This window comes from Pygocentrus nattereri, chromosome 28 (genome assembly GCF_015220715.1).
Source record: "Pygocentrus nattereri isolate fPygNat1 chromosome 28, fPygNat1.pri, whole genome shotgun sequence".
In the NCBI taxonomy this organism is placed as follows: domain Eukaryota; kingdom Metazoa; phylum Chordata; class Actinopteri; order Characiformes; family Serrasalmidae; genus Pygocentrus; species Pygocentrus nattereri.
This window is the reverse complement of record NC_051238.1, coordinates 4,374,815-4,398,121: the sequence shown is the minus strand read 5'-3', so window position 1 is coordinate 4,398,121 and position 23,307 is coordinate 4,374,815. Positions and strand designations below refer to the sequence as shown.

The window sequence follows — 23,307 nt, the reverse complement described above, 5'->3', positions numbered from 1 at the left end:
GTGTTGTGGAGTCTTTGTTTAAATCTTTGTTTACTTGCTCACTACAAGTAATCCAATCCAAAATGATGTGCATGCGTAGAGAACCGCTTAGTGTAGACGTTACCATGACAACCAGCATCCTGCGAGTCCAGGGTGAGATGAGCAGCAGTGAGCAGTGCTTGTGTTTTTAACTGTTTAAAATGATGTCAGACTCAGGAAAATGTCCTTCACATGTCCTTATTAAAGAAGGCTGAGAGGAGACACATAAGCTGGACGTCCGTCCCACCGCCGTCTTTTAAAGATCAGAGCATGAACTTCGTCTCCTCTGCGGACCAGTTTCTGCTCGGCTGTGCTGGACGGTATAAACTCTCACTGTGACGCGACGCACATGCAGAATGGACTTTCCGATAGGGAATATAATCAGATACAGGCATTTACACGGATATTATTATCCTTCTATTTGATGGATTATTTACAGGATTACCCACCTCGTTCAATCGGATGGAAATTGTATTAAGAATGGCCTCTATCGGGCTAGACTATCCTGACTGATGTGTTTATACAGACGTATTCTATTCCGATTGAGCTATTAGTTGGATTACTAACAGATTATCAGGCTGCACGTATATGTGGCTACTGTTCTTACCATAAGTAAGAAACAACACCAACAGACCTGAAATAAAAAATAAAAATAAAAAATTACAGTAAATAACTGAGTCATACGTCAACAATGGATTATGTTCATAAACAGCAAGGCTTCATTGATTCAAGGCTACATGAAAGACCACTGCTCGACTACATCTATGAAGCTGGATTAAATACCAGATATCTGTTGCTGTGGTCACTGGTTCCTGGTGGACAATTTCAGGGGCCACAAATTCAGGAGTCCCATAAACACTGTATTGATGTCTGGAAATGTCAATCTCCTGGCAGAACCCAAAGTCACAGATTTTAAGCTCCTCCTTCTCAGGGGACACCATTAGGATGTTGTCTGTCTGCAGGACAACAAATAAAACACTGGTCAAGTGTATTTAATAGCATGTGTACTTTATTTTGCTTAATTAATTTGCTAATGATTTCAGGAGAAAACGCTGCAGTGTGTTACAGGTGCCACTGAATGTTTTAGCGTATTGACTTACTTTGACATCGAGATGCAGGATGTTCATGCTGTGAATATATCCAATCCCCTCTAGAAGCTGCTGAATGTACATCCGGACCTGATAATCAATACAGCTCACTCACTATAAACTTAATAAAATTGAGTAGATATTATTTATCATTGCCTTTAGACTTGTATTACCTCACGCTCTGTGATGGGTCCTTTTAGTAGCAAATGATCCAGTAATCCTTGAGTGGAGCAGCTGTAAACAGAGAATTTGCCTAAAGTTGCTAAAGAAATTACAGGGAGCTTAAAAACAGCCTATCACATAGTGCGTTTACATGCATTTAATAATCTGATAACAGCAGAAAATCTGGCTTTGTCAGTAATCTGATCAAGGCATTTATGCGTACTTGAGTACTCAGATAATGGGAAAACTCTGGGTCTACATTAGTCAGACAGTAATCGGACTACTGCTCACATAACGTAACGTATGGCTTTTTTTAATAAACATTGCACCACTTTATCCAAAAAAATGAAGATACATCATCTAGAAGATGAAGAGTATTTAAATCCTTCATGTCGTCGAGCATGTAGTCAGCACCAGAAATAAGCAAGCAGCATCGCCATCTGTTTTAGAACATGCGCAGACTGAGAAATCCAAAAGAAATCAGAGTAGGAGTTCACAGCACTGAGAAATCTGATTACTGAGCTCAAATCCGGCATCTTTATCAGATTTCTAGACCTTACTCTGATCTAAGAAAATCAGACTGTGCTATTTATAGGACCATTTGAATAATTAGATAACTGAAGAAATATGATTATGATTGGATTATCTAATGCATGTAAACACATTCACTGTCCTATGCAGCATACAAACAATGTACAGTGTACAGAATGATATATAATCTGTCTTGAATCTCCATAGAAAATATTTTTTTGCTTTAGAAACCAACTTTTTATTTATAATGCTCGCTTATCAAGTTAAATTATATCACTCAATTTTTAAAGGAACCCTGACTGGTAAGGCTTTTATGACGTAAAATAGTGTACAGGTCCAAAACATTTCAAACATGACGTACAAACCTACAGAAAATGTTTTGTTTAATATATAAAACATGACATCACACTGTGATGAAATGGCTGCACTGAATGCATCCATCCATCCATTTTCTCAGCCGCTTCTCCCTCAGGGTCACGGGGGGGGGGGGGTGCTGGAGCCTATCCCAGAGGTCATCGGGCAGAAGGCAGGACACACCCTGGACAGGTCGCCAGTCCATCGCAGGGCAGACAGACAGACACAGACAGTCACTCACACACAGGGGCAATTTAGCATGTCCAATTGGCCTGACTGCATGTCTTTGGACTGTGGGAGGAAACCGGAGAACCCGGAGGAAACCCACGCAGACACGGGGAGAACATGCAAACTCCACACAGAGAGGACCCCGGTCACCCGGCCGGGGAATCGAATCCAGGCCCTCCTCGCTGTGAGGTGACAGCACTACACACACTACACAAGTTTTTCTCTTGGGTAGCGCCGTGTTCTGCATTCTTAGAAAAGATGACACCACCACCACGTCAGTGTTACTGCAGTGCTGAGAATGATCCACCACCCAAATAGTACCTGCTCTGTGGGGGTCCATGGGGGTCCTGACCACTGAAGAACAGGGTAACAGAGTATCAGAGAAACAGATGGACTACAGTCTGTAACTGTAGAACTACAGAGTGCAGCTATACAGTAAGTGGAGCTGATAAAGTGGACAGTGAGTGTAGAAACAAGGAGGTACTCAATGTTATGCCTGTCGGTGTCTGTACACCATATTGAGGCTTACATGTCAGTCAGGGTTCCTTTTACACTCTGTAAAATCCATTTTTTGTTGTTTTTTAAATATGTAATGTAAAGGTAAAGTAGTGCTGTCGCCTCACAACAAGGAGGGCCTGGGTTCGATTCCCCGGCCAGGTGACCGGGGTCCTCTCTGTGTGGAGTTTGCATGTTCTCCCCGTGTCTGCGTGGGTTTCCTCCGGGTTTTCCGGTTTCCTCCCACAGTCCAAAAGACATGCAGTCAGGCCAATTGTGTAAAATGATCAAATTGTAAGTCGCTCTGGATAAGAGCGTCAGCCAAATGCTAATGTAATGTAATGTAATGAGTGACTGTGTCTGTCTGTCTGCCCTGCGATGGAGTGGCGACCTGTCCAGGGTGTATCCTGCCTTTTCGCCCGAAGACTGCTGGGATAGGCTCCAGCATCCCCCCGCGACCCTGACGGGGAAGCGGTTTAGAAAATGGATGGATGGATGGATGGATGGATGGATGGATGGATGGATGGATGTAAAGGTAAAGTGAAGTGACCCTTACATCTCCGTAATGAGGACAAGGGTCCGGCGTGTACAGAAGAAGTCCAGTAGGCAGGCCAGCCTGCAATGAGCCAGCCGGGACAGCAGGTCTCTCTCCTGGAAGGCTCTGGTCCTTGTGCTGCTCCTCAGAGGGATGAACTTGGCAGCAAAAACCTCCTCACTCGCCCGGTGTGTGACTCGCTTCACCACCCCAAAAGTGCCCCTACAAACCACAGAGGAGGAACAGGATGGCAAAAAAGATTACCAATAAATAAATAACTACATCTGTTCCCATATGAAAAAATGTATGGCTATGTATTTTTATATATTTCAACATTACATATACATTTCAAATACCTTGCAGTTCATGCAGAAATACACTGCAAACACTAAAATGTATTTCAGAACATATTGCCATATTGACCCAATATAATTTGATAAAAATTTATTTTAAAATAATATTACATGGGAAATATTACGTGAAGAAATGTGCCATACAAAAATAAATGTATTCATAAAATACATTTAAAAATGTATGAAAATAGTCAACATACTGTCTAATTCACTTTACTCACTGCAAAAACTGGTGTCTTAGTGAGTTAAACATTTGAAATGTAGTCAATATACACTATATTTCCCAAAGTTTTCACTCACGCATCAGAATCATTGAATTCAGGTGTTCCAGTCACTTCCATGGCCACAGGTGTATGAAGCCGAGCCCCTAGGCCTGCAGACTGCTTCTACAGACATTAGTGAAAGAATGGGTCGCTCTCAGGAGCTCAGTGAATTCCAGCGTGGTACCGTGATCGGACGCCACCTGTGCAGCAAGTCCAGTCGTGAAATTTCCTCACTACTAAATATTCCACAGTCAACTGTCAGTGGGATTATAACAAAGTGGAAGCGACTGGGAACGACAGCAACTCAGCCACGAAGTGGTCGGCCACGTAAAATGACAGAGTGGTCAGCGGATGCTGAGGGGCATAGTGCGCAGAGGTCACCGACTTTCTGCAGAGTCAATCACTACAGACCTCCAAACTTCATGTGGCCTTCAGATCAGCTGAAGAACAGCGTAGAGAGCTTCATGGAATGGGTTTCCATGGCCGAGCAGCTGCATCCAAGCCTTACATCACCAAGCGCAATGCAAAGCGTGGAATGCAGTGGTGTAAAGCGCCGCCACTGGACTCTAGAGCAGTGGAGACCCGACCAATCACACTTCTCTGTCTGGAAATCCGATGGATGAGTCTGGGTTTGGCGGTTGCCAGGAGACGGTACTTGTCTCACTGCATTGTCCCAAGTGTAAAGTTTGGTGGAGGGGGGATCATGGTGTGGGGGTGTTTTTCAGGAGTTGGGCTCGGCCCGTTAGTTCCAGTGAAAGGAACTCTTAATGCTTCAGCACCAAGAGATTTTGGACAATTTCATGCTCCCAACTTTGTGGGAACAGTTTGGGAACAGGCCCCTTCCTGTTCCAGCATGACTGAGCACCAGTGCACAAAGCAGGTCCATAAAGACGTGGATGAGCCAGTTTGGTGTGGAAGAACTTGACTGGCCTGCACAGAGTCCTGACCTCAACCCCATAGAACACCTTTGGGATGAATCAGAGTGGAGACTGTGAGCCAGGCCTTCTCGTCCAACATCAGTGTCTGACCTCACAAATGTGCTTCTGGAAGAACCGTCGAAAATTCCCATAAACACCCTCCTAACTCTTGTGGAAAGCCTTCCCAGAAGAGTTGAAGCTGTTATAGCTGCAAAGGGTGGCTGCTATGTTTTCCTAGCTAGTTTGGCTGTTGCTAGAGTGTTACTAGGTGGTTGATATGGTATATCAGGTGGTTCCAGGGGTGTTGCTTGGTGGTTGCAATGGCAATCCAGGTCATTGTTAGGGTGTTTGCCTGTTGTCTTTCTCCTGTGGGATCAGTTGAGTCCATGGATTGTGCAGAGGACTCCAAGTCCCATGAGGCATTCGAAGATCACATGCCTCCCCTCTCTTCACCATCCACCAATAAACATTCATTCCTAAGCTCCTCCTCACCAGAAATCTGAATTCACACCCGTTTATCATGACCATTCTGTAGCTAGTCCGTATTTAAGCACAGGCTTTTAGACTAACACATTGCAGAATATTGCCTCCCTCCCTTGTTGTGCATTGAGCGCCCTGTCTTTCTTAAGCTTTTTCATGTATGACCTGTTTTTGACCTGTGTTCATATTTGCCCTTATCGGTTTGTTTGCTGTGATTATTCTGATCTTGGTTACGATTATTATGCTCTCTTTGACCTTGGACTATTAAGACTACCCTCTTTGTGATTCTCCTAAACCTCAGTAAACCACACCCTTGTTTTTTAATCTGCGAGTGTGTAATCTGTTTCAATTTCCTAACACATGTCTGTTTTTTTAGCCAAGATGTTCAGAATCTCCACCTTTTCTGGCTTGAGGCTTGACCCCTGAAGGCAGTGAGCCAGACTGCCAGTAAGTTGTGTTTGTGATGTCACAACACATGGAAGTTTGGTTGCCCCTGATTGGTCTAACTCATCTACAGGCAGTTCATGATGTTCATGAAGCTCTGTGTTCTCAGGTTGAACTTCCCCACTTAACACTTAAGACAACCTTTATGATAAAGCTGGCTATAATTTAAAAATTTGCAGCTGTTACAATTTGAAAGCTGCACGTTAATTGTGGCTTTAATAAAGAACGATTAATCTTTAAGCCCTAGAGGATCTGAGTTGACGTTACCTTCCAATCTCTTCATGGACATCATAAACGGAGTGAAGCTTCCTCCGTCTCGCCACCTCCACCTCCAGCTCTCTCTCTTGCTCTTCTTCGAACTCCTCAGGACCTGAAAAAGGGCATACAGTGCATAACAGCCTCATATTCTCTATTATTATTATTACAAGCTCTCCTGCCACTTTGCAATTATTTTATGTTTATTCCCAAAAATAACTCTGCTTAAAGTACAGATCTGCTGGGGTTACTTACCTGCGTCCACTGTGAGCTGGGCGTGGCAGGAGGCGTGTCCTGAGTTGTTTGTGGCTGTGCAGGTGTATGTGCCACAGTCAGCAACATCTACACCCAGCAGAGTGAGAGAGCAGCGAGCTCCACTCTGGACCAGCTCACTGTGCTCACCAGAGAAGAGCTTCATACCGTCCTGCAACCATGGAAAACAAAGAGGATTAAAGGACATCTCTTCAATTACAGGGCTGCACTGACATGCACACTAAAGTGTAGTCAATTCTGGACAGAATTAACAAACAAACTGAAACTGCTGCAAGGGTGTCAGAGTGGGGCTAAAAAGCTGTGTGTATCACTGCTCTGTACCTTTAACCATGTGATCTCCGGGATGGGCTGCCCAGTAATAACAACAGAGAAAGTTGCAGGTTGGCCAGGTCTTACACACAGGTCCTCCATGGCCACTTGCACCTCAGGAGGATCTGTGGAGATACAATTGTGACCATATCCTACATGGTCATTTGAGGTTCGCTAGGTGGTGGCAATGGTATCCCAGGTAGTTGCTATGGTATTCTATTTGGTTGCTGGAGTGTTCTAAGGTGGTTTTTATGGTTTACAAGGTTACTACTAGGCTGTTGCTAGCTGGCTGCTATGGTATCTCTAGTGGTTGCTAGGGTGTTGCTGTGGTATCTTGGATGGATGCCGGGAGTTGCTTGGTGGTTACTATGAGATTAAGTGGTTGCTATGTTTTCTCAGGCAATTTGGCTGTTGCTAGGGTGTTGCAAGTTGTTTACTATGGTATCCGAAATATTTCTATGGTATCCTCTGCGTTTCCTTGGCTGTTGCTAGGCAGTTATTATGGTATTCCCTGTGGTTGTTAGTGCGTGGCTAGGTTGTTGCTATGGTAGTCCAAGTGGTTGCCAGGCTGTTGGTATGTGGTTGCTATGGTGTTCCATGTAGTTGCCATGGGATTAAGTGGTTGCTATGTTTTTCCAGGTAGTTAGGCTGTCGCTAGGGTATTACTATGTGTTTGGTATGGTATTTCAGGTGGTTCCATGGGTGCTGTTAGGTGGGTGCAATGGCAATCCAGGTGGTTGCTAGGGTGTTGCTTGTTGGTTGCTATGGTGTCCAAATGGTTTCTATGGTATCCTAGGTGTTTCCTTGGGTGTTGCTAGGCAGTTGTTAAGGTATTCCATGTGGTTGCCAGGGTGTTGCTTAGTGGTTGCTATGGTATTCCAGGTGTTTACCAGGGTGCTCACCTGTGTACTCATCCTCCTCTGTCTCGGAGTTAAAAAATGTCTTGTTGGACTCCACTGAGGTCTCTTCTTCTGGAACGTCCTCTCGTCTCTCCTTAATTTTCTGTTTGTCTTCAGCTGGAGTCTCACTTGGACCATCCGCGGATCTGCAAAATAACAAAGCAGGGCTTCTAACAGTGCCCACAGGTGGCATGCATATGAAACATGCAATATTTCCTTAAAGTGTTAGACCATTTAAAGATGATAAGCATTGAGTAAATGGTGTAAACAGTAAGCCTTACATGTACAAATATGGACTCACTGTTTGGAGGATCCAGAGTGAAAGAACATGTGGAACAGGTTCTTCACCAAAGCACTGGACCAGCCTTCTGACTCTGTATCTGCATCCAAAGAGAGAGTTAATTACCATCTTATGGCTCTAATCCAGATGCCTACAGATAATGTAAATAATTAATCTTCTGTTCTTAGTATACATTTAACTTAAAAGATGCTGCTATCAAATCAGCATGTTTATACTGGTTGAACGGTACAGATAAGAAGTATATGTTTATAGAACATGCATTCAGTTCAGTGCAAAAGTCAAAGACCACCCTTCTTTTATTTAATTTGACATTAAACTGGCCATTAGGCAAAAGTATTTCCTTTTTCAGCATCAAGAAAAAAGCGGAAAGTACATTTTAACAGAAAATGACACAGAAGCCTCAATAACTAATTCTAATCTAAGCTGTTTCAGTTTTCAGTGCGTCACTCTTTCCCTTCATTCCAGCTTCCATTCTTTTCAGGAACCTCACTTTCAGCTCCTCAAAGAATCTGCAGATACGTCTCCAAAGTTCAGTCTGAGAAGCTGGTTGATGATTTTCTGAACTAATCAAACCCATTCAGTGGTGCTGAGATCTGGACTCTGGGGTGGTCAGTCCATCGTCCAGCTTCTTTGTTTGATGTGTCCGTCTCCTTTTCTCAGTGAGGTTCTTCTTGATCAGCTACACGTCCTTTCAGACCCACAGCGGTTTTCAGATCTGAAGCAGCTTGATGTTCTCCTCTCTCTCAGAGATCAAAGCTTTCAGTGCTGTTTATCTGATGGGGGCAGTTTTGGTGTTTACCAGGTGGTTGTTAGGAGTCCCGTATTCTCTATGGCTTTTAAAACATTTGAACAGTTTTGGAAACTCCTGTTTTCTTCACTTTTTTCCTTTGACTTTTCACTTCAATGTGGATTATTTCATATGTAATCTCCTCAGAAACATCTCCTGAAAAATGAATAATTTGTACATAAAGGCTGTTGTGACTTGAAGTTTACTTAATGAAGGATGGTCTTTGGTTTTTTCACAGTCTTGTGTGTGTCTGCTTATATGGCAACCAAAAAGACAGCACTTACCTTTATGATTCTGTAAACATGAACAGTGTTTTTACAGTTTTGTTCATAACTGTGATGTTGCTTTATTAAAACACATATATAGACTTGCCACAACACTTGGGTCTAAGCACATAACCAGGTCTGAAGATGAGAGAGGCTGGACAAGCACTAAACAAAGAGGGTGATGAGTTCATGGGTGAGAATAAGAGACAGAGTGAGAGGGAAGGGGGAGAGAGATAGGGAGGGGAAAAAGAGAGAGAGAGAGAGAGAGAGAGAGAGAGAGAGAGAGAGAGAGAGAGAGAGAGAGAGAGGGGAGAGGGAGAGCGAGAGAGCGAGAGAGAGAGAGAGAAAAAAGAGAGAGGGTAAGTGGGAGAGAGAGAGAGAGAGAGAGAGAGAGAAAAGAGAGGGAGAGAAAGTGGGAGAGAGAGAGAGAGAGAGAGAGAGAGAGGGAGGGAGAGGGAAGGAGAGGGAGAGGGAGAGAGAAAGTGGGAGGGAGGGAGAGAGAGACAGAGAGAGAGAGGGAGAGAGAGAGAAAGAGAAAAGAGAGGGAGAAAAGTGGGAGAGAGAGAGAGGGAGAGGAAGAGAGAGAAAGATAGAGAGACAGAAAAGAGTGAGAAAGTGGGAGGGGGAGAGAGAGAGAGGGAGACAGAGAGGGAGAGAGAGCGAGAGAAAGTGGGAGAGAGAGGGGGGAGGGGAGAGAGAGAGAGAAACAGGGAGAGAGAGGGAGAGGGAAAGAGAGAGGGGGGAGAGGGAGAGAGGGATGGAGTAAGAGAGGGGGGAGAGAGAGAGAAAAAGAGAGAAGCTAGAACGAATCGCTAATGAGAGAAAGACTAGAGAGAAAGAGAGAGAAAGAAAGTACAGGAAGAAATAGAGCGAGCAAGAAAGACAGCACAGAGTAACAGAAAGCATTCGAGCGAGAGAGAGAGAGGAGAGAGAGAGAGAGAGAGGAGAGAGAGAGAGAGAGAGAGAGAGAGAGAGAGAGAGAGAGAAAGAACAGTGAAAATAGAGAGTAAGAGAGAAAGAGAGTGAGCGAGAAAGACAGCAGAAAGTAAGAGAACGGACTCCCGCCCTCGAGAGGAGACATGAGAAATGAGGGAGAGTGAAGGACAGAGAGAGGAGAGAGAGGCTGTGTGGGCGTCTCCTCTGTCGTCGTGAGGACACTTACATGAGGATGGCTCTGATTGGACCTTTAGTCTCCTGCACTGGGACTAAAAAAGGAAGTGGGATGAAGAGAATGGGGTTAAACAGGAAGTGTGGATGAGCATGTTGGACAGGTTTCCAAAAGCCACTAATGACCTGCCTGTGTGACATGAGTGACTTTCGATCATGAAGACAGACCATCAGGGACAAACGCGTTTCTGAGTGGAAAGTTGTGGAAGTGGTAACCGTAGCACATGGAGCATGACATGATGACCAAAACACACCACTGAACCTTCGGTGCACTGAGATGTGTCTGAGGATGGTCAGATGGTATGATAACTATGAGCGATGGGCTGATAGATTCCACCAATTTACATACAAAAGCAACATTATCTAGAAAAAGTATGGATAAAAATAGTGAGCATTGATGCTGATGGAGTGTAACTGGGTTTTATTCTATTATTTATGGATTTATTTGGAATTTTGCTCAATGTTCTCCAAATGTAGTCACTGCCAGCAGAGAAAGGAAGCTTGGAAGAGAATGGAAACTGCCCAACTACAGGTTAAAGGCCATTATCCCCAGCTATTCTCGCTTATATCATGTTTCAGCAGCGTTTTTAACAAGGCCTCAACCACTTGGCCTTGCTTTTCCCCTCAGGTGAATCCCTGACTCCACAATATCCTGTATAGGTGAACAATTCAAATGTAAACAGGGCGGTTCAGAGCGGTTTGGTGTGAAATGCTCAGCTCTAGAGAAACTCACAGAGTCAGAACCGTTCACAGTGGTGGTGATAGGAACCAGACGTCCACCTCTAAAAGCTCCTCACAGAAAGTTCCTACATGAAATGGTTCTGAATTCACTGCCTGGAGACTGAGACGCTCTTTTATCATAGTTTTTAAAAAGGTTTGTTCTATGCATATTTTTAAAAACGCATTCTTGGTGGAGGGATACATGCAGGGTGTTGTGAAGCAAAATAGTCCACCCCCTAAAATGTTTTTTTTTTTTTTTCCAACTATTTTCCCATCATCAACATTCCATATAAAGCTCAGAAGACTCGTGTAGGTTCTCTGGTGGTCCTAGATGGTAAATAAAATGTCTATATCTGTGTCGTAGTCATGGCGACCCCTGGTTCCCATCACCACCACTATAAAGACATCTGAACCATTTCACACCAAACCACTCAGACCACACCTTGACCACTTAAATATGCAAAAAATGAAACACACAAAGGTTTCACACTACAAAGTTTGCATGGCTAGCCGATTAGCTCAGGGTGAGCATGTTCCGACTCAAGAATCTTTTTCTCACTGTTCCCTCCTCCGCTTCCTGAGAGTGGCCACTTTAATGTAAATGTGAGGCACTTCTAAGTGGTGAATCAACGTTGCTAAATACATGTTGAAAAACACTGAAATAAGACCTTTCGTCTCTCAGCCAGACTGTGGAATCAAACAGGATTCAAACTAGTGATGTTCTGACAAAAACCTCAGACCAGTGTTTGTTAACCCTGCACAGTTACCGTCCAGAGTGACTCACAGTTTGATCAATTTACAGAGAAGGTGGTGTTGGGAGTCTTGCCCAAGGACTCTTACTGTTATAGTGTAGGGGGCTTGCCCAGGCAGGGGGTTGAACCCCAGTCTACAGCATAGAAGGCAGAGGTGTTACACAACACCAACCACCATGTGTTTACACTAATACTTTCAAATCAGACAATCCTTAAAAAGCATTTATGAATGCTTTAAAATTAGCCTGTTAATGGTTATTAGTTAGGTCATAAACACTAAAATCATTAAGACACAGTTATAACAGGTTAATAAAAGGGACAAAAGGGAGCTGTTATGTCTTTTGAATATGAACATGTGATGAACGCAGACTGATGAAGACAAAGTAAGATCAGTAAACACCAATATCTGAAGTTTAAAAGTATAAATGAACGATGGTTCACTATTTGGCAAACAACAGGTCACTGCTGCCCCTTTTATTAATGTGCTGTAACTGCTTATTTTGAGGTTTCTATGACCTAATTAATAATAATTCATTCATTTTGAACCATTAATGCACCTTCATAAGAATAGTCTTATTTTATTTTTGGTACCATATACAATTGATGCTCATCAACTGATCATGATTTGGATCAGGGATGCAGAGGCAGGTTGTGCAGGCTTAAGAAACACTGCTTTGGACAGTTGTGTTACTTTTGTAAAACCAAACTCATTCAAGACTCAGGCGTAACATCCTGACCACCTCCTTGTTTCTACGCTCACTGTCCACTTTATCAGCTCCACTTACTGTATAGCTGCACTCTGTAGTTCTACAGTTACAGACTGTAGTCCATCTGTTTCTCTGATACTCTGTTACCCTGTACTTCAGTGGTCAGGACCCCCATGGACCCTCAGAGCAAGTACTACTTCACACAGGTGTTTAAAAACTCCAGCAGCACTGCTGTGTCTGATCCACTTGTACCAGCACAACACACACTAACACACCACCACTCCATCAGTGTTACTGCAGTGCTGAGAATGATCCACCACCCAAATAGTACCTGCTCTGTGAGGATCCATGGGGTCCTGACCACTGAAGAACAGGGTAACAGAGTATCAGAGAAACAGATGGACTACAGTCTGTAACTGTAGAACTACAGAGTGAAACTATACGGTCAGTGGAGCTGATAAAGTGGACAGTGAGGGTAGAAACAAGGAGGTGGTCAGGATGTTATGCCTGATCAGTGTTTATTACAGCTGCAATCAAGGATGTGATAATAAACCACAGCTCAGAATTTTCTGTAACCCTGAAGAAGAAATGAGGACATGACGGTTCGGAATGTTCTACTTATTATTTGTGCTGTTGGTCAAACTGAGAAACCTGAGAAACTGAAATATCACAGTTTGTGTGTGTATGGAGCAAATTTCAGTCAAAAATGGCTTCATTTATCCACGATTGCAGCTTCACTCCAAGTCTCAGAGTTTAGTTTCTCAGAATGAGCGTCAGGTTAGATGTAAGGGGTGGTAACAAGGATGGTTTGATAATGTCTGGGGATGGAACGACTGACGGTTGTGATAGAAGTGAAGTGGAACCAGGGGAGGAATGTGGTATGTGATCTGCCAAGTCCATGTGGGTGATCCGGAGACTGAGGTACGTCTGAGAGCAATATTCTCCAGGGATAAATGAGGGATGTCCCTGCTCTGAAATGAAAGTTGTTTACTTTGTCCTGTGTGGACTCTCTTACCTGGAGCTGAGGCGACTCGTGGTTTGTCTTTAGGGCATTCTGTCGCCGGAGGTGGGGCAGAAAACAGCTGTGCTTTGCACTTGGCAGTGCCCACCTCATTCAGCAACTAAAACACACACAGACTGAAGTCACACCTACACTGTAAAAACGGTTCATCTGTTCATCAGAAAACATTATTCATATTATAAAAATTATGAATGTTATAAAAATGTTCAAAAACAGTTGTATGTTGTAAAAATGTATAGAAACAGGTCAGCTGGTAGCTACCACATGGAGTTTTGTTTAGACCTTATTTGTGCTGTGCTAATTTTATGTGAAGAAGTGTTAAAAAAGAAATAATTACAGGAGATTCAGATTATGATCCAGTATGAATCTACAGTGTGTGTAGTTTTACAGTCTGACTGTAATAACTGTGGAGTGATTTTAATCCAGTATGAATCCGCAGTGTGTAGTTTTACAGTCTGACTGTAATAATTGTGGAGTGATTTTAATCCAGTATGAATCTGCAGTGTCTGTAGTTTTACAGTCTGATTGTAATAATTGTGGAGTGATTTTAATCCAGTATGAATCTGCAGTGTGTGTAGTTTTACAGTCTGACTGTAATAATTGTGGAGTGATTTCAATCCAGTATGAATCTGCAGTGTGTAGTTTTACAGTCTGACTGTAATAATTGTGGAGTGATTTTAATCCAGTATGAATCTGCAGTGTGTGTAGTTTTACAGTCTGACGGTAATAATTGTGGAGTGATTTTAATCCAGTATGAATCTGCAGTGTCTGTAGTTTTACAGTCTGATTGTAATAATTGTGGAGTGATTTTAATCCAGTATGAATCTGCAGTGTGTGTAGTTTTACAGTCTGACTGTAATAATTGTGGAGTGATTTTAATCCCGTATGAATCTGCAGTGTGTGTAGTTTTACAGTCTGACTGTAATAATTGTGGAGTGATTTTAATCCAGTATGAATCTGCAGTGTGTGTAGTTTTACAGTCTGACGGTAATAATTGTGGAGCGATTTTAATCCAGTATGAATCTGCAGTGTGTAGTTTTACAGTCTGACGGTAATAATTGTGGAGTGATTTTAATCCAGTATGAATCTGCAGCGTGTAGTTTTACAGTCTGACTGTAATAATTGTGGAGTGATTTTAATCCAGTATGAATCTGCAGTGTGTGTAGTTTTACAGTCTGATGGTAATAATTGTGGAGTGATTTTAATCCAGTATGAATCTGCAGTGTGTGTAATTTTACAGTCTGATGGTAATAATTGTGGAGTGATTTTAATCCCGTATGAATCTGCAGTGTGTGTAGTTTTACAGTCTGACGGTAATAATTGTGGAGTGATTTTAATCCAGTATGAATCTGCAGTGTGTGTAATTTTACAGTCTGACTGTAATAATTGTGGAGTGATTTTAATCCAGTATGAATCTGCAGTGTGCAGTTTTACAGTCTGACTGTAATAATTGTGGAGTGATTTTAATCCAGTATGAATCTGCAGCGTGTGTAGTTTTACAGTCTGACTGTAATAATTGTGGAGTGATTTTAATCCAGTATGAATCTGCAGTGTGTAGTTTTACCGTCTGATGGTAATAATTGTGGAGTGATTTTAATCCAGTATGAATCTGCAGCGTGTGTAGTTTTACAGTCTGACTGTAATAATTGTGGAGTGATTTTAATCCAGTATGAATCTGCAGTGTGTAGTTTTACAGTCTGACTGTAATAATTGTGGAGTGATTTTAATCCAGTATGAATCTGCAGTGTGTGTAGTTTTACAGTCTGACGGTAATAATTGTGGAGTGATTTTAATCCAGTATGAATCTGCAGTGTCTGTAGTTTTACAGTCTGATTGTAATAATTGTGGAGTGATTTTAATCCAGTATGAATCTGCAGTGTGTGTAGTTTTACAGTCTGACTGTAATAATTGTGGAGTGATTTTAATCCCGTATGAATCTGCAGTGTGTGTAGTTTTACAGTCTGACTGTAATAATTGTGGAGTGATTTTAATCCAGTATGAATCTGCAGTGTGTGTAGTTTTACAGTCTGACGGTAATAATTGTGGAGTGATTTTAATCCAGTATGAATCTGCAGTGTGTGTAGTTTTACAGTCTGACGGTAATAATTGTGGAGTGATTTTAATCCCGTATGAATCTGCAGTGTGTAGTTTTACAGTCTGACTGTAATAATTGTGGAGTGATTTTAATCCCGTATGAATCTGCAGTGTGTAGTTTTACAGTCTGACTGTAATAATTGTGGAGTGATTTTAATCCAGTATGAATCTGCAGTGTGTAGTTTTACAGTCTGATGGTAATAATTGTGGAGTGATTTTAATCCAGTATGAATCTGCAGTGTGTGTAGGTTTACAGTCTGACTGTAATAATTGTGGAGTGATTTTAATGCAGTATGAATCTACAGTGTGTAGTTTTACAGTCTGATGGTAATAATTGTGGAGTGATTTTAATCCAGTATGAATCTGCAGTGTGTAGTTTTACAGACCTTTCAAGACCATGCTATCTGTGAGAATTAGGAAAATGACAACAGACAATTACAGATTATGTTTTATTTCTCCCATACCTCACACTCATACTGCCCCTGGTCTGCCTCCTTCGCCTTCTTTATAATTAGTATGAGGACCCCTGTCTTCATGTCAGTGTGAATTTCATATTTCTTGGTATTTTCCAGCTGTTTGTTGTCCTTAAACCACCTGTACAATAAATAAAATAACGTATTAAACCATTAACACGCATGCTTAATCTGACAGTACATTTATATGTGTAGTCTTACCTCACAGTGGGCACAGGAACACATCCTGTTGAACACTGGAACTGCACATCTCTGCTTTTCACCAGCAGAGTGTTCTGAAGTTTGGCTGTAAAACTTGGAGGCACTGTGGAAAACAGATATGGACTTAAAGAACATAAGGCTTATATTATGCTTTGTTTTGTATTGTTTGTGTGTATATTGCAGTGGTGGACAAAGTACAGAAACTATGTACTTGAGTAAAAGTACTAAAGTATTTCCCTTCAAATGTACTTAAGTATAAAGTAAAAGTACTAAAAGAGTAATTCTGGCTCTGATGTCCTGTTATCATTTTTATAACCAGACTGGCTTCATGAACTCATTTCAGGTGAAAGTCCTCCAGCGTCTCTCTTGGTAAACCAGTCTTTTAATAGAACGTCATTAATTAGTGACGCTGACGTCTATTAAAACGATCAGAAGCACAAAACACTGAAGGTAAACAGTTTCCATCAGGGAGAACCGAGTGGCTCTGAAATCACTTTTTACACACAAGCAAAGTTTCAGGTTCAGATTTATTTACAACTTAGTTCCAAGTTTAAGTTGAATAAAAACTGGCTTTAAACTCAGGATCACAGATGAGCTCCTTTACTATGTTGATCTGTAGGCGTCTGTTCATAAACATAAACCAGCCCAAACTCATTTACTATAAAATGAAATGGTGTTTGTAGAAATTCAGAAAAAAGCCGCGTCAGTCTCGACTGCATATGTGGACATATTTCTATATTGAGCTCTATTTACACAAAGTTAGGTTAGTTCATCATTTATGTTGAACAGACTCTCCCAAAGTTTTACGCTGCTGCGCTGACGTTGAACCGCGTGCTGCACTGGGTCGGTATGACCAACAGGTCAAAACCAGCTCTAAACAAAGTGACCGCTGGGCCCTGATTGGCGCTCTGGCTTTGCGCTTCTTTTGTTTTGACATGTTACGTTTTTATACACACAGAAACCAAAAGGAACGACAGATTTCTCAGAATGTAGGAGGAAAAAGTCGGATATTAGACTCTGAAATGTAGTGGAGTGAAAGGAGAAAGACGCCCAGAACGGAGAAACTTCAGTACAGATACACCAAAAATACTAAAGTACAGAAACTCATTACATTTACTCAGTTACTCAGTTACTGTCCACCACTGGTATGTTGTGATGTTTCCCTGCTGGTGGAGCCCATTGTGATTTTCCACCTGTGGCTCAGTGGTTCCTTGGGCTGGCCATTTAGGTAACACTACATCACAGCTCTGACGCAGCCTGGACCAGCTGCTCAAGTGATGCTTCACTGCAGCTACGAGTTCATCTGAACTGGGACCTGATCGACGCTACGTCGTAGCTATGTGGCTGCTTGGGTTGACTTTAAAGTTGAGCTTTAAAGAGCCCATGTCATATGTTTTTTTTGCAAATGTCTTCCCCCCGAGATCCATTTATGACATTTGTATGGTTTTATGCACCAAAGATAATTAAATTTTACATGATCTGTTTCTGACCTCTCTGTATCCTTTATAATAAACATGCTGCTTTTCTCACTGCACCTTTAAGATTTAATATATGTAAATAAGCTCCGTACTGATTGGCTCACCCTGGGTTGTGCCTCATTCAAAAAGCAATCCAGTCTGAAACACTCCTCATAGCTTCAGCATGAATGGGTGGAGCTAAAGCGCTATAGGCTAAATGGTGAAATAGATGTAAATGGTGTGGTTTTCCTTGACATCACAAAAAATGAATTCACAATGGGCTGTTTATACAACTTAGTTTCTCTATGTGGACTGTACTGACTCAGGAGTATGTTTTGAAATTTCAACAATGTTTACATACTACATCAAACTCTTATTTAAAAAAAAAACAACTTTGGTTCTCCATGATTTGGGTTCTTTAATTTAGCTTGCTAATTAGCATATAGTTCTACTGTTAATGAATATACAAAATGCACCCCTAGTGTGGAAGCTTACGGTAACTAATTTCATAATATCTTACTTTTTGTTACGATTGGTCCCTCCCAGTCATCCATGTGCTTTTGTCTACCTTTCGGTCTTGTCCATGCGCTTCCTTGTTTTGTTTCTTCCCTGTCCTGCCCCCTTGTTTCTAGATTCTGCCCTTGATTATTTTCACCTGTGTCTCGATAACCTGTTCCTGTATTTAAGCCCTGTGTTTTCCCCTGTGAGTTTGCTGGTCTTTCTATTGTGTTTGGTGTCGTATCTTCTGGCCTCCATTATTTACCCTAGTCTCTGTTTTTGTGTTTAGTCTGCGTTCCTTTTTGTCATGTCTGTACATCGTTCTCTAGGTGTTGGCTCTTTGACCCTGGACTGTCTAGACCCTGATTATGGATTTGCCCCTAAAAAACTTGCTTCTGTCAGCGTATACGTCCGCCTCATCATCGCTCCCCAGCGTTACACTTCTAAATTATACACTAAAAACATTTTGAAAACTGCTGAAAACCGGAAATGTTCTTGAGGAAATACATTAGACTCTTACTTTAACTGTGTTTAGTAACTTTCCAACTTACCAACAACAGTGATCTTGGCCAGAGTGCTAGCGTTACCCATGGGGCTAGCTGCATAACACATGTACTGACCCGAGTCTTCCCCCTTCACAGAAGCCAGAACCAAATAGCAGGTACCTGAGTTTCCCTCTGAGATGATATGATGCTTGTCATCTTTCACAGCAACACCATCTGCAAAAGCCAAAAGCTTTTAAAAGCACCTGGAACCTAAAAGCCAACTTAAGAGAAATCTGCATGCTGGTCCATTAAATGCCCTGAACATTACAAAGCATGTTTACCTTTGTACCAAGTTACCACTGGTCTTGGGGTTCCAGTGACTTTGCAGGCCAGTTTTACAGTTTGTCCAAGTTTAGCAGTGCAGTCATTTAGAATCAGCTCAAAACATGGCAAACCTAACAACACATAAAAGGAGATATTTCCTCAATGAACAACCTGTCAATAAAATAAAGTCCATATTTTTTCTTAGAAATCAATTATTTCTAGGTAAAACCAGGCAACTGACTCTAGGGAAATAACATGACGGTAAGTTCCAAGGCATGCTAACTAAATTATGCTAAAATGCACAACAGGTTCTAGATAATAATTCAGTTTGTATGGGGTACTAACTCCACAGTACTGTGTGATATTTTGGGTAAAAGGTACCAGGTAAATGAGTTGAAATCACATTTCAGACTTTTAACTGATTTGCACTTTAGACTAAAATCCTTTTGTTTTGAGTGACCCTAAACCTTAATTATGTTTACTTTATTAAACCAAATGATTAAATATTCCATTTTGTCACCAACAGAACAATCATAACTCCACCCAAACTTTACCAAATGTTTCAGTAGTGACAATTTTAGCTCATTTTGAGCTCAAAAACACAGCCAAGTACATGACCAGCAAACACAGCTTTGAAAAGCTGTTCACACACAAGATTTTTTATATAAAAAGTTAAACTGACGAAACTCTCAATTCTTTAAAATAACATTGTTATTTTATGTATTTAGCTTATTACTATCTCTAACGATCAGTGGTGGACGAAGTACACAAACCATGTACCTGAGTTAAAGTAGAGACACCCAAGGTAAAATATCACTCCAGTAAAAGTAGAAGTTCCTCCCTTTAGACCTCCACTTGAGTAAAAGTACTAAAGTATTTACCTTCAAATGTACTTAAGTATAAAGTAAAAGTACTAAAAGAGGAATTCTGGCTCTGATGTCCTGTTATCATTTTTATAACCAGACTGGCTTCATGAACTCATTTCAGGTGAAAGTCCTCCAGCGTCTCTCTTGGTAAACCAGTCTTTTAATAGAACGTCATTAATTAGTGACGCTGACGTCTATTAAAATGATCAGAAGCACAAAACACTGAAGGTAAACAGGTTCCATCAGGGAGAACCGAGTGGCTCTGAAATCACTTTTTACACACAAGCAAAGTTTCAGTTTCAGATTTATTTACAACTTAGTTCCAAGTTTAAGTTGAATAAAAACTGGCTTTAAACTCAGGATCACAGATGAGCTCCTTTACTATGTTGATCTGTAGGCGTCTCTTTTATAAACATGAACCAGCCCAAACTCATTTACTATAAAATGAAATGGTGTTTGTAGAAATTCAGAAAAAAGCCGCGTCAGTCTCGACTGCATATGTGGACATATTTCTATATTGAGCTCTATTTACACAAAGTTAGGTTAGTTCATCATTTATGTTGAACAGACTCTCCCAAAGTTTTACGCTGCTGCGCTGACGTTGAACCGCGTGCTGCACTGGGTCGGTATGACCAACAGGTCAAAACCAGCTCTAAACAAAGTGACCGCTGGGCCCTGATTGGTGCTCTGGCTTTGCGCTTCTTTCGTTTTGACATGTTACGTTTTTATACACACAGAAACCAAAAGGAACGACAGATTTCTCAGAATGTAGGAGGAAAAAGTCGGATATTAGACTCTGAAATGTAGTGGAGTTGTAACCCTGTTAAAATAAGCACTCTATTGCTGAGCCATTCTATAGAGCATGTACGTTTACCCCTCCCACCTCAGAGATAACTCATTTACACCCCCTACTCTGTAATATTTCATTTAGTTTTATTTTTGTTCTTTTCTTAAGCTATCCACACACATTCACACACAGAAAAATAGGTCACTTCATTTTCGTAAACAAATACATGATTGTATTTCAAACCCTGCACACTCTGGTACGTTGCATCTCCATCCAAGCCCTCCTGAGCGTACCTAGCGAGATAATGATACTGGTCCAAACCCCTGAAGAACTCCAATCTATGGTTGACACATTCCTCATAGTGAATACTACTGTGGTATCACGAATAATACAGACTGTAAGGTAGCTGACTACTTAAGTACAGAAACTAATTACATTTACTTAGTTACTGTCCACCACTGCTACTGATACTCTGGGTTTAAACAGATCATGACACAATCCTTGTAAATATCTAAGGTCTGAATACCTTATTGGGTTTTTAAATTGTTCTTTTACTGTGGGACCGCAGTTGGAAGTAATTCATTGGAACAGTCCATAAACTAAAGTGAATGTGGGCTGAAAGAGAAAGCTTTGATCTTACTGTGTTTTTCCTGGGTTCTTACTGTTTACTTCAGAAAACCATCTTTGTTTTTTGGGCATTTCATACCACATGAGTACAAAGTTCCTGGAGGTGTCTCTTTCCTGATTTACTTGATTTATTTTCCTGCTTAAACCTGTGACATTACAGTGAAATTTGGCGTGAAGATGCTAACCACCATCTTACTCCAAATAATTGTGAGATACAGTATTTTACTATGTCATTTATCAGTTTAATGCCTAGAACCTGTTTTATTTCAGTGTAATTTGTGAAACTGTCTTGGGACTTGCCATCGTGTTATAACAAACTAGAACTTTTGAGTTCTAGATCACAATATTTGGTTAATAGGGGTCTTGTAAAAGACAGCTTTAAAAAGCCAAGTATGCTGGCTGACACCTTTACGAATGTTTGTCCACAGTGCCTGCATGTTCTGCAGATGTGAAGTATAACTCACTCCATAGTGGAATTCTGCTGCGCTGCTGGAGGTCCCGGAGGTCTTTGAGCCAGGACAGACGGGTGAGCACAGCGCGAGCCTGAAGAGTGATCTTTCTGACTGTACCGCGATGTTCATGCCACAGACCCCAGCATCTGTCATCCCCCTCCACTGTGTCCTTCAGGTCAATGTCACTCAGCTGTAAGCAGATGAAAACCACTGCCAATCACAAAAACTATAGTCAGTCCTATTTAGTCATTGAACTGATGCCCAAAGCAGAATATTGTTGCTGTCCAAAAAAAACATGTATCTCCCTTTTTAAGATGAAGAGACCCTTATTAGTCCCACAACAGGGAATTTTCACCTCCGCATTTAACCCATCTGTGCAGTGAAACACCACATACACTCTAGTGAGCACACACACACTAGGGTGCAGTGAGCACACTTGCCCAGAGCAGTGGGCAGCCCAATCCGCAGTGCCCGGGGAGCAGTTGGGGGTTAGGTGTCTTGCTCAGGGACATCTCAGTCATGTGCTGTCGGCTCTGGGGATCAAACCGGTGACCTTCCGGTCATGAGGCTGGTTCCCTAACCTCCAGCCCACGACTGCCCCCAAAATTTTTTAACAATTTTAATTTTTTTTATGTCATTTGAATGCAGAGGTTGTCCTCTACATTATGTGAAACTTCATGATGAATGGACCAATATATATGCTCCAGAATTACTGGTAATAAATTTTTTTACAGAAGCTTAAATTAAAAGTTAACAATGTTTTTGCCTTGTCTTATAAAATGACATGCTTTTCTTACAGTCTTGTCTGACTAAAGCAGACTCATCCATGCCTTTACTTCCAGCAGGATTGATCACTGTAATGGTCGCCTAACTGGACTCCTAGGAAATAAAGGTTCAATCCGACTGCTTCAGCTGATTCAGAATGCAGCTTGATCATTTTCTCTTTTAAAAATATTGTTTTGTTCATGTGTTTAATTTCTATTCTCATTTACTTCACTCTTTTTTAAAACTGTTTTCTGACTCTTTTGTCTCATTTGTAAAGCAGTGTCTGACAGCAGTGTATGAAAGATGCTATATAAATAACAGCGAAAATATATCGACCAAATGCTACTGAGTGATCTCAGACCTAGCACCAGTTATACTGGGTTTCCTAAGCCGACATGAGATCTTAAGGGCTGACCTCCTTAGAGTCTAGATTAAATACACTTTAAATGGAACAGGGGCTTCAACAATACCCAGCCTTTCTGAATTATGATGATCTAATAAGCAACCTTCATCTTGTTCTTGAATAGGTAAACTTCGGAATGAGTATTCAAGTCTCTCTTCAGCTTGCAGAAGATGACACAGTCCTTAAAGAGAAAGACGTGACGATGGTGACCTCTCAGTGAGATTTTGGTCCCCGGTGCTTCCTCCCATACAGTGAAAGAGCCCTAAGGATGGAAACAGCAAAGAGATAATGGAGGTTAACCAGAGCAAAATCAAGTGTAATTACATTCAACAAGCCTTACAGCAACAATCAGGGGTAATAAACAGGCAGCTCTGCTAACACTGGATGGACTGGCTCAGAAATATTTCCAAAAGTATTAAATCGTCCATCCAAATCAATGAATTCAGGTGTTCCAGTCACTTCCGTGGCCACAGGTGTATAAAGCCGAGCCCCTAGGCCTGCAGACTGCTTCTACAGACATTAGTGAAAGAATGGGTCGCTCTCAGGAGCT

The 23,307-nt window shown here is 41.5% G+C and overlaps 1 protein-coding gene across 1 annotated transcript in view; it reads right to left on the bottom strand.

The window, feature by feature from the left end:
• Positions 1–23,307, bottom strand: part of obscna (obscurin, cytoskeletal calmodulin and titin-interacting RhoGEF a) — a 111,137-nt gene that overhangs the window by 20,615 nt on the left and 67,215 nt on the right. Inside the window, 17 exon segments of the mRNA XM_037535626.1 lie at positions 626–652; positions 802–974; positions 1,119–1,196; positions 1,280–1,340; positions 3,433–3,633; positions 6,136–6,207; positions 6,366–6,547; positions 6,718–6,830; positions 7,608–7,750; positions 7,906–7,984; positions 13,320–13,425; positions 15,884–16,013; positions 16,094–16,196; positions 18,600–18,767; positions 18,875–18,988; positions 21,602–21,779; positions 22,861–23,019. Coding sequence (XP_037391523.1) covers positions 626–652; positions 802–974; positions 1,119–1,196; positions 1,280–1,340; positions 3,433–3,633; positions 6,136–6,207; positions 6,366–6,547; positions 6,718–6,830; positions 7,608–7,750; positions 7,906–7,984; positions 13,320–13,425; positions 15,884–16,013; positions 16,094–16,196; positions 18,600–18,767; positions 18,875–18,988; positions 21,602–21,779; positions 22,861–23,019 — 2,087 coding nt within the window.